The 15024-nt window shown below is 46.9% G+C and overlaps 1 protein-coding gene across 3 annotated transcripts in view; it reads right to left on the reverse strand.

Moving 5' to 3' along the window:
• The window catches only part of Grik4 (glutamate ionotropic receptor kainate type subunit 4), a 433126-nt gene that overhangs the window by 133941 nt on the left and 284161 nt on the right, over positions 1–15024 (reverse strand). For all 3 annotated transcript variants that reach the window (XM_031343459.1, XM_031343458.1, XM_031343457.1), the window contains exons 7-8: positions 14625–14803; positions 10361–10414 (exon numbers count right to left, since the gene is read on the reverse strand). In XM_031343459.1, the coding sequence (XP_031199319.1) occupies positions 10361–10414; positions 14625–14803 (233 nt within the window). The remainder of the gene's footprint in view (positions 1–10360; positions 10415–14624; positions 14804–15024) is intronic.

Here is a 15024-nt window from a genome sequence, read left to right on the forward strand (position 1 = left end):
AATACAAACTCAAGTCTGCTTGGCAGGAAAAGGAACCGAGGGGAGGAGGGCCATCTGTACACACCTTTTCTGCTGAAATGGGGAGCGCCTGGGACGTGGAAGGGTGATTACTGCAGTGCTTGCTGGGACCTGGCTATAATTGTGACAGAAAAGATCCAAATAGACACTGCTCCTGTGGGCCACTTGGGGCCTCCATTCAGTGTGTCACTCTCCCTGCTCTCCAGAAAACAGTTCTATCCCCAGGACATTGTGAGTTGGATTGCTCCCAACTAACGTACAGAGAAACAAGTCCAAGGCTTAGAAAGACCCTCAGAGAGCTCCTCCTGCAAACCCATAATAAACAGACAGAGAACTAAGCTCAGCAAGAACGAATGGCTTGTGTAGACAACGGAACGACTAAGCGGGGCGGTTAAGAGCTAACTGCCTGGCTTTATGATCTGGCTCCACTACAAGCAAGAAACCAAGGCATTATCAGCCCCGGCTCTTGTAAATGGGAACGAAATAGCTGTTTCTGCTGGAGTTGACGTGAGGCTTACATGAGAAAATAACCACGGCATAGTGTTTACAGGGCCATGCACAGAGAAGTCATTCACTAACAGCAAGTACAGCCATGGCTGTCACCCAGCATCAGTGCCGGGATTAGCCGTTGGTGTGCCAGGGGCTTCACTGCCAGTCCGGTGCCTCGACTCCTCCTGCTGCCATAACTATTCCTCTTTAGCTTCTCTCTAGATTCCCCCAGGGAACAAGTCTGGGGAGCTGCTGCTTTTATATGCACCCCACAGCGGCACTATCACTGGACCGGAGGTGATGACAGAGATCCAGGCTGCCTGTGAGGCTAGAGGATGCCCAGGCTCCTGGCACTCACATTTTCCAGTTTTTCATTGTCATCCTGTGTGACTTTGACTTTACCCCTAAATCTCTACAGTTCTCCCCACCAAGGTGGCAGCCCCCTCGTACGACACATCGCCTGCCTGAGCTCTCTGACACTAGATTAGGGTGATCTTATCTTTCCTATTAGGAAGTGATTGCAGCTCTTGCTGGGTTTATTAGCAGCTGGAGAACCCCTCCAGATTTATTAGCTGAAACCTAGCTCCCTCTTCACCTCTTCTTTTCAAACACATTGGCCACAATACCAGAGAGGGCTTTGCCCAGAGCCTTAATTCTTCATCTCCTGTATCCAACCTGCATGTGTCTTGTGAAACAAAGATTCCTTCAACCACAGCCAGGCAAGCTGAAGGGCAGAGACTCCATTCCATTCCACTCAGCAGACAAATGAAGTATATTTTGTGTGCACCCCATCTAAGCAGGCACACTCTAAGCCCCCCAGCAATCTTGGTTACTGGGGAGCCAACAAGTGCTAATAGCCACTCTTAGGACCAGTTCTCATCTAAACAGAGAAGACAGGGTCCTGATGTCAATTGCTCTTGCAGCATACACAAAAGAGAAGTGCAGTAGCAATTAGTAGTTCAATCGTGTGGCAGAGATTCCTTGCTGACTACCAAACCTATTTCCCTTTCTGCCTAGGCACTAAACTACATTTCCCAGACACCTTTCCAGGGATGTGCAGCCATGTAATGAGATCTAGCCAATGGAATTGTAAGAAGTGATCTGCAGCACTTCAAGGCTTGACTCATAAATTACTCTGTGTATGAGCCTCCATGTCCCCCCCCCCGGCCTTTATGAGACATTATTTATAAGCTAGAAGATGCCTGGGACCCTAAATGACCTTATTTGAGGCTATTTCTATCAGGACTACCCTTGTCGAACTTCCAGTAAGAAACGTACAGTCTGCCTTCTATATCTGTGGGTTCCGCACCATGGATTCATCCAACAGATGATTGAAAACAGTCAGGGGACATGAGGTCTGGGCTGAGCACGCGCGGATACTTTTCTTCTCACCGTTCCCTAAATGGTTCCAAATAATAACTGTTAGCATTTACATCACAGTAAGTATTCATCTAGAGACTATTTAAAGCATGTGGGAGAGAATGCCACATCATTTAAAGGAGGGACTTGAACATTTGCATCTTTTATTTTTATTCACAGAGTGTCCTAGAACCCATCCCCCACCATAGTAAGAGACTGCGTGTTTGCCTCTGCATAGTGAAGCTGTGGGATTTGTGGGTTGATTAGCTGTAGTGGTTAGCTATGCTTAGCGGCTCCAATACCACCAATAGCTATTTTAGAATTCCTACTAAGAACCTCTAGGGATAGGCATTATCACTATCCATACCTTACTAATGGAAAAACCAAAGTCTGAAGAGCCCCAGGTCCACGCAAGTCACTGAGCACCTCAGAAACAGGGCTTCTCACCTGTCCTGAACATCCATCGGGGCTGGGCTCTTAAACACCAGCTGCTTCCTCTTATTACAAAGCTTCTTCATTAGAAGGGCCCTCAACTACACCCGTGGGGTCTTGACTCTCCCAATCCGCAAACTCTAACGAGAGAGAAGAAGTTTATCTGAGCATTTCACACGCACCGGGATAGCTCTTACTAAAAGATAAAAACTAAGAAATACTGGCAAGGTTGTAGCGAAACTCCACCTCCTGTGCATTGCTATTGGGAATGAAACATGGTGCAGTCATTCTACAGAACAGTTTGGTGATTTCCCAATAAATTAAAATGTGATGACTGTCTAGTGTGTTCCCTCGTTAGGTGCATACCCAGGAGGAGTGAAAGCAGAAAGTGGAAGGGATATTTGCATATCCATGTTCATGGGACTATTAGCCACAACACTAAACAACTGGAACACTCACTGATGTGTTAACGCAGGATGTGATATACATGCACCATGCTATATTATTCAGCTTGAAGAAGGATGAGACTTAAAGGCTTAATCTACATAAAACATGCTAGACACAAAAGGATAAATATTGTATGATTTCATTTCCATGACGCATGTAGTCATTTTCAGTTAAAGATGCGGAAGTGTGCTTTGTGGCCAGGGTGTGTTTGGGAGGAGGAGGGGATCAGGGTGCCTGTGTAAGAAGAGTATAGTTTCAATTTGAGAAGACGGAAAACATAAAAATGAAGGGTGATGATGGTGGTCAGCAGTGCGAATAGGCTAATGCCACTGAAAGATGCACTAGACTAAACTGGTAAACTTTATGGTGGGTATCATAATAGAAAGAATTTTTTGTAGGAACAAAGGAAATGAAATTCTGATACGTGGTACGACATGGATATACCCAGAAAATATCACACTGAGTGCACTAAGCCAGACACCAACCAAGCCATATTGTATAAGGTCCCTGAATGAGGGACAAGAAGAGCTGCATTCACACAGAAGAAAGAACAGAGGTTGCCAGGGGCAGGTTGAAGGAACATGAACCCAAACAGGTTGAGTTTGGGTTCCCTTGGGTTTTAGAAATGGTGGTGATGGTTTATAAGCAGGACTATGTCGACATTACTGAATTATAAACTTAAATGCTTGAAATGGCAAATTTAATGTTATATATGCTTACACACACACACACACACACACACACATGCACGCACACACACACACACACTCAAAAACAGAGACAATGGAGAGAGGAAGCACAGAAGAGAAAGAAGGAAGGTTGGTTGAGTGACTTCTGCACCAGGGCAGGAACGGGTCCTCTGTGCTGTACATGTGTTGCCTTATGACTTTGCACAGTGATTCTTCTTTGCCCTGCTTTGCTCCTTTCTCAGTCCATGCTCTCCCTCTTTAGCCTAACACTTACCTATTCTGCTGGCCAGGCCTCACTTCCTCCTATTACATTCCATGATCCTGACCTCTGGCCATATGCACCTCTGGCCATATGCACCTCTGGCTTTCTATGATTGCTCATGTTTTGCAATTTGAACCCCATGAGCCAACCCCCCACCCCAGGGCTCCCACATCTACTTGCTCTGTTGTCACTGATTTGTGCCTCATTAGAATCATAACTGGGGAAAAGAAGTTGCTTCGCCAATTGATTAAACCGCCAATATGAGCACCCCTAAATCCATCTGCCAATGAAGAAGAGAACCAAAGTCCTCTTGCTGTGCACTGTGACTGTGCGCTTTTATTTTTATTCTGGCCAGAGCAGGGGCGTTGACCCAAACACAGGTCTATCTCCTGTTGCTGAAGTGTCTCCCATTACCTTACACCTTCCTGTCCCTCTGCCACCGAGATAAGCTTCCTCTGGACTCAGCAGCCTGACTTTTAAACCATAGACTCTGTTGGGCTCTGCTGGACTCAAGAGCAGCCTCATTTTTTTTTCTCCTGACTCAGCAACACTTCTTACATCAGTCTCCCATGTTTCCAAGTTTAAGGTTGACATATACACTATCCCCAATGCCCAGGCCCTGACTGAGAAAGAAACTATGCATTGTGTAGCCTGAACAGGGTTCAGTGGATTGATGGCTCAATGTTTAATTTATGATTGGTCATTCTGTCCCAATTCTTGCTGTAGGTAATCAACAGATCGAACCCAGACCTGTCAGTTTAATTCATTTATTGCAGATGCCCTATGTCAATCAGTGTTCTTAACACCTGGATGGGACTGAGGTGTGGGGACCTAGTCAATACTCAGTAATTACTGGCATGCACACAAACATCCTGCAATGGAAAGCATGCTCATGCATATAATAGTGACCATTCACTAGAAATAAAGAGAATGGTATTTTAGGAATCTTTCTCTGGGGAGCAAAATATGTTTTCTGTTCCTGTGAATCCCACAAGAAGCAAAGCCAAGACTCTCTAATATAATAACTCCCCTTTATTAAACTCTTATTGTGAGCCAGTTGCTCTCCTGAGCTAGTTGCAGGGCCCACTGACCAAAGAGGTCACCAGAGCTCAGCTAGGTGAAGTAGTCCATACAGCCGGTATCTCCTCAGACTAGAAGGTTAAAGACCTGTCTATCAAATGCCCAGGTCTGTGTCTTTTCCAGTTCTCCATCCTGGTTTTCAAGAGGCAGACCTGAGGACTCACATCACTGTTGCAGGAGCCAGAGAGAGGTGACAAGACGGTGTTCCCTGAGGGCCTGAGAGAAGGGGTGAGGGAGAAGGAAAGCCCAGTGCATTGTGTGATGGAAGGAGCTTCAGAGTATGTAGAAGATCCTCCACCACAACAAAGCCCCTCTGCTCTGAGTCCAAACTCTGAAGGCTCCAGGCGGCAAGACTGGCCCTAAAACAATGTTTTACCCCTCCTGGATCTTGTTTCTGCTGGAAAAAACAAGGCACTGGCAAGCAGCTTCCAGAACATTCTCCCACTGACTGATTTCTGCAGCGTTCCTGCTTCTGTTTCTTGACTGTTTCCCAAGCAGCATCACTCAGATGGTGAGATTGGTAAGATCTCTGCTTTCTGTTTGAAATCCCGCAGTCGGGCATGAGTCCTTGCTGATTCCAGGTGCAAAGAACTCAGGCGGAGGCAGAGCACAGAGCTATTCTCACCCGGTGCCCACCAACAAGGAAGAAAGCACCCTCCTGTTATGAAAAACCATACGGCTCCTTAGGGACTCAGGAGGCTTTGCCATGGTCCATTCAGCAATGTCAGTTGGTCGGTTGTAAGGTTTTGTTATCTCTAAAGTGAGAAAACGGGCGGATGGGGGAGTGGGGCACTGAGAGTCAGTGCAGCTTTCCTTAAGTCACCCAGAGAAGACAAGGTAGTAAGAAGACTTGGTACCTGGTCCTCCTCACTTGAGAGCACACTTTTCCCATTAGAGAACATTGTCATCCTCCAAGAAGAGAGAAGGGTGATACAGAGTATGGGCTGTGGCAGATCGGATGCTGTCCTAGAAACCCAAGCCGGCACCTCCATCTATTTCTGACTACTTTAAGGAACTACTCTCTTCCATTTGTCTAGTGGCTTGGTGACATGGAGATACCCGGCTCCATCTTTAGCTGCTGCTGCTGGCTGATGCAAGGCTGGTACAGTGCAGGCAACCTCACCCCTCTACATCTGCCTTTCTTCCCTCCTCTCTCTGTCCTCACCCCCACCACAGTCTCAGAACAAAGCAGAACTGTACTTTAATCTCTCTTCTCTCTTGCCAATGTGCCCAGGCCGCCCCAGATGCCCCCTCACCTTAAGCAAACCCATTTACACTGCTGTGGGAGCAGTCTAATCCTCTTTTCCCTTTTTACATGTTAATTCTTGGATTCACAGCTGCAGTGTTAGATAGAAAGGAAAAAAAAGAGGCAAACAAAGGAGTTTGTTCTATTTTACATTTTGAGGGGAGTGAGGGGGGACTTCTGGGGTTCTGGTGACATTCTATTTCTGGATGTACAGACTGCTTACACAGGTGTGCTCACATGGAGGCAGCTCTTTGCTCTGTGCATATATAATATGTACGGTGTTCTGTATGCACACCAGACTTGAATAAATGGTCCCATGGGTTGGGCATGGTGGCAGACAAGTGTGACTCCAGCACTCAGGAGGCCGAGGCTGTAGGATTGCCATGAGTTCTGAGGCCAGCCTGTGCTACAAAAGTAAAAACAGTTACAGCAAACTACAGTCTTGTATGGGTTAGAGGTTTGATGAGCCAGCCATGTACTCTCAAATTCAAGCCATGAGGAATGACTTCCTTGCACAGGTGGAGGGAGATCCCACACCAGAAGGAAGGCACTGGCTCATGCCTTTAAGGTCTTTTATTCTGGGAGCTTGGGCTGACCCACGTGTCAGGGTTAGCAGTTCTAAGGCAGCACCAAAGGGGAGCTGTCCATGGTGCCTAGGGTCAATCCAGACCTGTATCTCTAGACAAGTATCTCTTAAATACTGCAAGACCATGAAAGAGACCTGCCCCAGTTCCCAGGAGGGAGACTGCATGGCCTTTTAAACCATCGTATGCACACTGTCAGCAAGGTCTTTACTAACAAGCAACCTTTCTCTTTGTAAGGTCGAAGTATCCAAGCTGAGAGGCAGAATTCTGTGTGTTAGCAAGGGTCTTAAACCTCACCGGTTATTTTCAAAGAAAGGTGTCAACAGACAGTGAATAAAAACAAGTGAGCTCATATTCCTGGGAATGCATGAATTTAAAGGCCCTTGCTGTTTTCTAGACATGCCACAAACCATTGTGTATCCAGCTACCTGAGGGTACAGTTCCTTATCCTGGAGCAATCTTCCTTTCCTTGTGTGTACAGAAGGACCCTACCTTTCTTCTACAACTTTCTTCAGTGAAGCTGCTCCCTATTGCCCTAGAGTGAGCATGCAACCCCTGCCCCAGGGACTGTTGCATCTTATAACACATCTAGAAATAGAATTCTCTACACTTTACTGTCTGCAGTGCTTTGAGTTTTTACAAAGCATGCCATATTTCCTGCTATGATGATAATGGACTACGCCTCTGAAACTGTAAGCCAGCCCCAATTAAATGTTTGCATTTACAAAAGTTGCCTTGGTCATGGTGTCTCTCCATAGCAATGGGAATCCTAACTAAGATACATAGTATACAAAAAAAAAAATACTCAGGAGCACATCTGGATGAAGGAGCTATCGAGTGTCATTATTTTGATGTAAGATATCGCTCACAGGCTCTTATGTTTGAATACTTGGTTCCAAGCCAATACTGTTTAGGGAAGTATGCAGTCCTTGGAAGGTGGAGTGTCTAGCTGGATGAAGTGGCTTGCTGAGGGCTGGGCCTTATGAATTACAGCCTGACTCTAATTCCAGCATGATCCCACTCTGCCCATAGAGTGGGAAAATGGGGTATGTTGCAAACTCCAAGCTTCCATCCTAACTCCCTTCACCAATATGATGGACTGTCCCCTCAAACCGTGAACCGAAATAAGCCCTTCCTCCCTCAGGTTGCTTCTTGTTAGGTATTTGGTGAGAGCAGTGAGAAAAGTAATGACTACCCCCAGTCAAGTGATTCATAAAATAAAATAACCTTCTCTGAATGCTGATCTATAATAGCCTATAGACGAATACCAAAACATCATCCAGCCTATGAACAACTGAGCAAATTGAGGGACAACTAAACTATGAAGCCTAAACAGCAAAAGCCCAGGTGGGTCCCCGGGGCTCTCTATCATGTGAACATGCCACCTCAGGTCACTCTCTGTGGGACTGTGAAAGGCAGCCTGTCTTCTTCTGGCTGAACTAGGTTTAAATCTCAGAGACCCAGCAGGTGTTCCTGCAGGGAACGGAAGGCGTTTGTCACACTCTCAGACACTAGGCTTCTGACATAAGGCCTCAGCTCTCCATAATTCTGTGGCCATCAGTCACATAGGGCAATGCCCCAAGCCCCTCCACAGGTAGAGGACATGACTACAGATCACATAGCCTCAAGACAGTTCTCCATTTTAATGAGGCACCTAAAGGCCTGAAGTGCTTAGCCAATTAAACTCTCCTTCCCAGACACTCCTCCCTGCAAAAAGGTATTTAACCTCAGGCCTGCCCTGAGAAAGCGGGATACGGTTTCACTCATCACAACTCTCCGTCATGACCATAAATGCTTTAAAACCATGGACTATCTCTTCTCATCAGGACCCAGCGTGGGGAACAATGAAGCAGGTTTTCCTCTAAAGAGCCATGTCTAATCTCCTGAATGAGGCCTCTCCGCACTCCCAGCCATGGACTCCACCAAGCCAAGCTCCCTGAGCAAAGCCAAGGACACACTCCTCCCTTGGCCAGCCAGAGCTCTCTCCTCTGAGCCTCATTAATGTAGATCTGCCCTTTCCCCTTCATCCCTAGGCTAGAGCCCACTTGTGGGGCACACACTCCATTCCCAGCTCTTCTGCGACATCCAGCAGTGTCTGGGATAGTCCAAGAGTCTTGAGAACCAGCTGATCTAGTCTTCTGTGCAGGCCGAGACCACCTGCCCCCCAGTCAATTACCCGGCAGTTGCCCAGGGACCTCAGACTGTGCTTCCCTACTCCTCGGTACAGGGTCCTGTGGTTCTCACAGCCCGACACCCACCCGGCGGTGGTGTGGGGAACAAGCAGTCAAAACTTCCCACGCATCCCGCCTCCACAAGTGACCCTAGCCTTGCGGCGGACCAGATGTGGGACACCGTTTAAATCCACAACTTTCCTCAAACTCTAAAATTAGAGAGGTGGGACACAGTGGTTGCTAAGGTTTAGCAGTGGGTAGGGAGGAGTGTGACAGGTGGAACCCTAGAGCAGTGGCCTAAGAAAAGCCATATGGGCCCCAAGATTGGCTAACAAATATATGTAGTTAGCTTTGTGACTTCTTAGATATTTTGTCATGATTCCTAAATTAAAGTTAACATATTTTAAAAGGTCAGATTTTTAATTATATGTCTTTGCATGTTAGTGTGGGCATGTAAGTACAGATGCCCACAGAGCCCGAAGGGGGTGTCAGATCCCTTGGAGATGGAGTTATAGGTAATTGTGAGCCACCCATTTGGGTGGGAGGAACCAAACTTGGATCCTCGCAAAACCACTAAACCACTCAGTCTTAACTACTGAGCCATGACTCCACTCTGGTTACTTATTTTAATGCTTGTTTTCTTAGTTTCTGACTACTCTTGACTTGGTGATATACATTGATATACTCTACATACATATATTTACATATATATATATATATATATATATATAACAATAATTTTCACATTTGTTTGTTTGTTTTGAAACAGAGTTTCTTGTGCATTTATGGCTGTCCTGGAAGTCACTCTGTAGACCAGGCTGGCCTTGAACTCTGAGATCTATGTGCCTCTGCCTCCCCAGTGCTGGGATTAAAGGCATTGTGCCACCACCAGCCAGCATTTTCACATTTCTTAATGCTTTACAATTTCAAAATGTTTCCACATGTATTAAGTCCTGTAATTTAACCACAGCCCAGTGTTGTAGTTGTTCATGTCCATATCTGATGGATAAGCACACCACACACAGCTCAATGCTTTGTTGAAGGGCACATAGCTGGTATTTTGTCAAAGCTGATACTTAAGCCTAATTCAATAAAGTTCTAGTTTTCTCATCCATAAAATAAGGGGTCTAGCTAAGATGACCTGCGGAGACACATGCAGTTACAACACCATCAGACATGCATATTTCGTGTGCCCTAGTTTTCCTCCTTCTGAGTTATCATCCTGATGGGGGCGGGGTGTGATGGGGGAATGACACTCTACGGCAGACCAGAAACTGTACCTCCTGAGGAGGCTCACCCATCACCCACCTGCCCTAAGGAATCATTGCTACAATTCAGTGACAGCTGGAGAAGGCAAGCATCAGAGCCTCCAAATCCCCACTCTCATAGGGCTTCAGTGTTGGCATGAGCATCCCACAGGCTTCTGGATCCTGTGTCTTCACGATGCTCAGACACTATGTGGGTTTCTGCTCCTTTTTGCCTCCCTTTCCCCACAAACCATCTTCTAGACATCATTCCACCAGGACCCACTAGTCCTAGTCACTGACAGCAGTATTCTAAGTAGGACTATGGAAATGTCTTACCAGATTGGTGAAGATGTACGTGTAATAGGCTGACACCATCCCTAGTTCAGCTGCCTGCAATGCAAAGAGAAGGAGATTAGAGAAGAGATGGTCGCTGGAAGTGCAGGGGCAGTGGGGGCGCCGCCTCCACCACTTATCTGGCCTGCTAACCCTCAGCACAAGGCAGAGAGGAGCATCTCTGCTGGTTCTCAAGTAGCCCTGGAAGCTAGAGGATGCAAGACGGAAACTTTAGCCTTTAGAGGATGTTCTATCCACCTTCCCCTTCCCTCCAACCCAGGTGACATGCGCATATCTGGTGTTCTTATGTATAACACACCCCCACACGTGGAACTGAGTATTACAGAAAACAGAATGGATTTAAGGAAACAAAGCGAATAAGAAAACATACTAGAATAACCTTCATGACTCCTAACAATAGCACTGGCTAAGGTTTACCCACTATTAGGTCTGTGCCAGGTACTCTAAAGCCTTCCAATGGATTAACTGAAGGGGGACAATCACTGTAACCAAACCACACTCCCCCACCAAGGACCACAAGCTTGATGAAAGTGTACACGCAGCACTCTTAGGGACTGAGATGAGGAGCGTGGAGCACGCCCAGATGAACCCCGTGTCTGTCAGAATGTACAGGAGGCCGGAGCAGACTGTATCTGCAGATTAAGTGAGTCATTTGCAAACCTGATTTTTTTTTTTATCTCTGCTAAGGAACAAGTTGCCCATGACACGCTTCACCCTCGATTGCTATGCACTGGTGCAGTGCCATCCCGCAGCTCAGAAATGTGGCTTTGGTACAGTTTCCCTTTGGTCTGATCCCTGGAGCCATCACAAACACCCCTGACCAACCTTTCCTGCCAGTGTGCCTGGTTTTGAGTGTGACAGGTGCTATAGAAATTGACAAGGAGATCATGTAAGTAATGAGCCTGGCTCTCTCCAGGGCCTTCATCCCTCCTGACAGTCCCTTAGATTTTCATATATATCCTGCAGCCCTGGGCCACTGGGAGATGGCTCTTGTCATAACTATTGTGGAGGAGGAAGGGAGAAACAAGACCAGGATAATTGCATTTTCCTCTTTCTCTCCCAAGAACTCAAATAACTTTGTGAGCATTCTTAACTTTGCATCCCCCCAACTGCTTGAAGTTCAGGATACACTGACATCACCATAGTCCCAATGGGCACCTGAAGGGCTTGGTGACAAGATCAAGATGGTGTGGAGCTTCAGCAGAGTACAAAGTTTTCATCAGGCTCCTCCCTTTAACACTTTCTTCCCCTTTCTCAAGACAACGATAAGTCAGGATGCCACCCTCCATTCACACCTTAACATATCCTCTCACATCTTTCCTAGGAGAGTACCACTGCCCCCATACTGCCTAGACCCACATGACTACTGCTGATAGGCATCAGCCAGGGGCAGGCCAAGGGGCATAGTCAGTAGTTAAAATCCATTTTGTGAAACCTGCTTTCCTAGAGATAAAAGACAAGAGATCCTTGCTTTTTAAGACATGAATTCTGGGTAAATATGGAGTTCGCTGCTGAAACAGCCACTCGATAAAGTAGGGGATTACTGTGTAAAGCCTCCTCAAAACAAGAAGCTGCCAAGAGCCGCCAACCAGAGCATGGCTCCCAAGTGGATACCAGGGCCCCCAGAAAGCGCAGGAGACAAACGTGGAGCCTTATGGAAGCCAGAGGAGGAGGCCAGGCTTGCCGGAAATACTACCTGCCTGTGGCTACCAGGATGTCTGGTGGGAAGCAAGGAAACAGGCTTCCCAAAGCCCCCCTGTTCATCGATCAGTTTGGCTGTAAAGATTTAAGAGTGTAAGTAAAGCAGGAGGGGAGGTGATAAAGGGTGGCCACGGGGCACCCAGAGCAGCTGTTGGCTAATGAGGATCACTACAGACAGTTGCCTTCGAAAGCACAATGCGCTAAGTAAATCCACCCATCTATCCCATGTCCTCCTCCCCTGCATAAAATCCCTAAGAAGTGGGAAAACACAGCTATGTTTAAAAAAAAAACCTTTCAGTACTGGCAAAGGTGCACTGTCTGTCACTTCTGTGCATGTAAAGGGTTTGAGCGGCAAGTCTGCCCAAACTCCTTCAGGGCGTGTAGCGCTTGAACTTGGTATTCCACTTTGGGAGCGTATGCTAAAGAAATATGCATGAACGCACGTGCAGAAAGATTTATGTATGAAGATGTGTGCCCTAACATTATTTATCATAGCAAAAGATTGGAAACAACCTGTTTCTACAAGGATGAAGGGATGGCTAAATAAATTATGGGATACAAGGATGATAGGAAACGATACAGCCACTAAAATATCTGTAGAGAAATATTTAATGACATGGAAAATGTGTGATACATAGTTGAGCAAAAAGAATGGCTGATTACAGAAGGTTTTAAACAGCGTGGGGATGATTGGGGGATGTCTGAAGCAGAAAGAATAGACATCAAAATTTTAGGAAAGGTTAAGGCTGCGAGGGTTGTGAGTGACATTTATTTTCTTCTTTGTACTTTCTTTTTGTAATTTTAAAATCTCAGCAATAAACTCAGAAGGTTAGCAGGGTGTGGGTAGAACGGGGGGGGGGGGCTGGGCAACATCAATTTGCTATGGCAGGAATTGTGGAGCACTCTTGGAAGCAGCCTTCTCCAGCCTCTGCTCTCCACCGGCATGCTGGAAGAACATCTAATTACCTAGCTGAAGCTCTTACCCATAAAGATGACCCTCAGCCTGCTGGCCCTAAAACCTACAGGAGCCTTTTCATTCATAATGACATCATGGATAATATCTCCTGATGTGCGAAGGAAAAAAGCAAAAAAGAGGAGTGTGTGTGAGTGTGTGTGTGTGTGTATGTGTTCATAGCTCTGTGTATGTTTGTGTGCACATAAGTGTGTCTCTATGTCTGTGTGTCTGTCTGTGTGTCTGAGTAGGTTCATGACTCTCTATGTGTGTCTATGTTTATCTCTGTATGTGTATCTGTGTGTGTGTATCTCTATGCGTGTTTATGACTCTGTGTGTGTTTATGTATATATATCTCTATGTTAGTCTCTGTATATGGATCTCTGTGTGTGTGTATCTCAGTGTGTGTCTCTGTGTGTGTATCTCTATGTTTGTTTCTGTATGTGGATCTGTGTGTATATGTGTGTATCTCTCTCTCTGTGTATGTGTGTGTGTGTGTGTGTGTGTGTGTGTGTGTGTGTGGTCTGAATGTTCTTTCATAAGTTGAGTGCTCATAGACAAATGCGGTTTTGGTGCTGTGGAAAATTACTATAGCAACAGGCTGAAGGGACAGCCCTGGGTACTGAATGAACTCATTCAAATCTCTTATTAACTCTTAGATTAAAAAGGGAAAAAAGACCTGGGCAGGGGAGGGAGGAAAAAGGCAGAAAAGAAAGGAGAGGAAGAGACAGATATGGAGTGTTGGGGGGCTTCGCCCAGCCAGGCAGAGGTTAACAAGAAGCCTGGATACCCAGTAGAAGCTGGCAGTGTAATTTAAACAGCATTAAGAGAGGTCAATGTGCCTGAACAGTTATGAGGACTGCTGAGAAGCCCTGGGAGAGCCTAGAGCAAGGCTTGCCTCCTGAAGCACATGCTCAGACCAGGCACTGGTGCCAGGTGGCACCTCAGCTGCCCAGCTGCTACCAGCTATCCATGTGACCCTAATTACCTGACTTCTCTCTCTGACGAAGCTCCATGGCTATCTGCCTCTGTCTGCTTGGACATCACTCTAGAGCATCATGAGCCCAATAGAAAGTGGCTGCCCTAGGGGGTGATGCTCCCACCAGGTGTGTTGTGCCCTGCTTCCCTGGTCTCTGACAGCTGATAACCTCCCAGAGTTATCTTCTTCACCTGCATGATGAAGACAACAACATACGCCCCTCCCAGCACCTTGGAGAGGGCTGTGCTGTGGAATGACAGGGAGGCACTTTGCGAGCTGTTGAAACACTTTCAGGACTGAGGACAGGGTGACTGTCAGCACCATACGTGAGTGGTGCTATATGCACACTGCCTGACAAGTGGCCCCCACTGGAGTGTCTCAAGTCTGACTCTAGTCCTCAAGCCTCAGCCCCACCAGGTGCTAAGTGTTTCCGAGTGACAACATCATCCTGCCTTCTCTTTGGAGGAACTGTTGTCCACGGACGCAGAGTTAGACAGAAGGGATCTGCATTCAGATTCATGCCAGGGCCAAGGGACAACCACAGCTAAAGTCAGGAAAGCTGGGGTATGAAGAGTGAACCATCCTCCTAGCACCCACCCCACCCAGGCTCCCACCTTGAGGAGGATGGTGTGCGACATGGAGGCGTTGGCATGAATGATGATAGTAGCTGTCTTGTCATCCCGGATTTCCTTGAGGAGCGGAGTAGGGTCCCGTGTGTCATCCAGCATCCGGACTGAGAGGGTGTCCTTGGAGATAAGGAATTGCCGGAGCAGCTTCTCCAGGTTTAAAAGGCCTGGAATGGGAAAGAGGGGGAAGCCCCTGAGGGTCTGCAGAGATGTCTCCACAGACACTCACAAAAAGCGGGCCACATGGTGAAGCAGGGCAGCTCAGAGCTAATGCTATCAGCTTTAAACCATAAGCAGGTTTCTCTGCCTCTTGAGCTTCAGCTATGCTGTCTAACTGTAAGAGCACCTAGAAGCTCCCATCAGCTCCCCAGGAATCCTCTACTTTTAC

This window comes from Mastomys coucha, unplaced genomic scaffold, assembly GCF_008632895.1.
Source record: "Mastomys coucha isolate ucsf_1 unplaced genomic scaffold, UCSF_Mcou_1 pScaffold23, whole genome shotgun sequence".
Classification (NCBI taxonomy): Eukaryota; Metazoa; Chordata; class Mammalia; order Rodentia; family Muridae; genus Mastomys; species Mastomys coucha.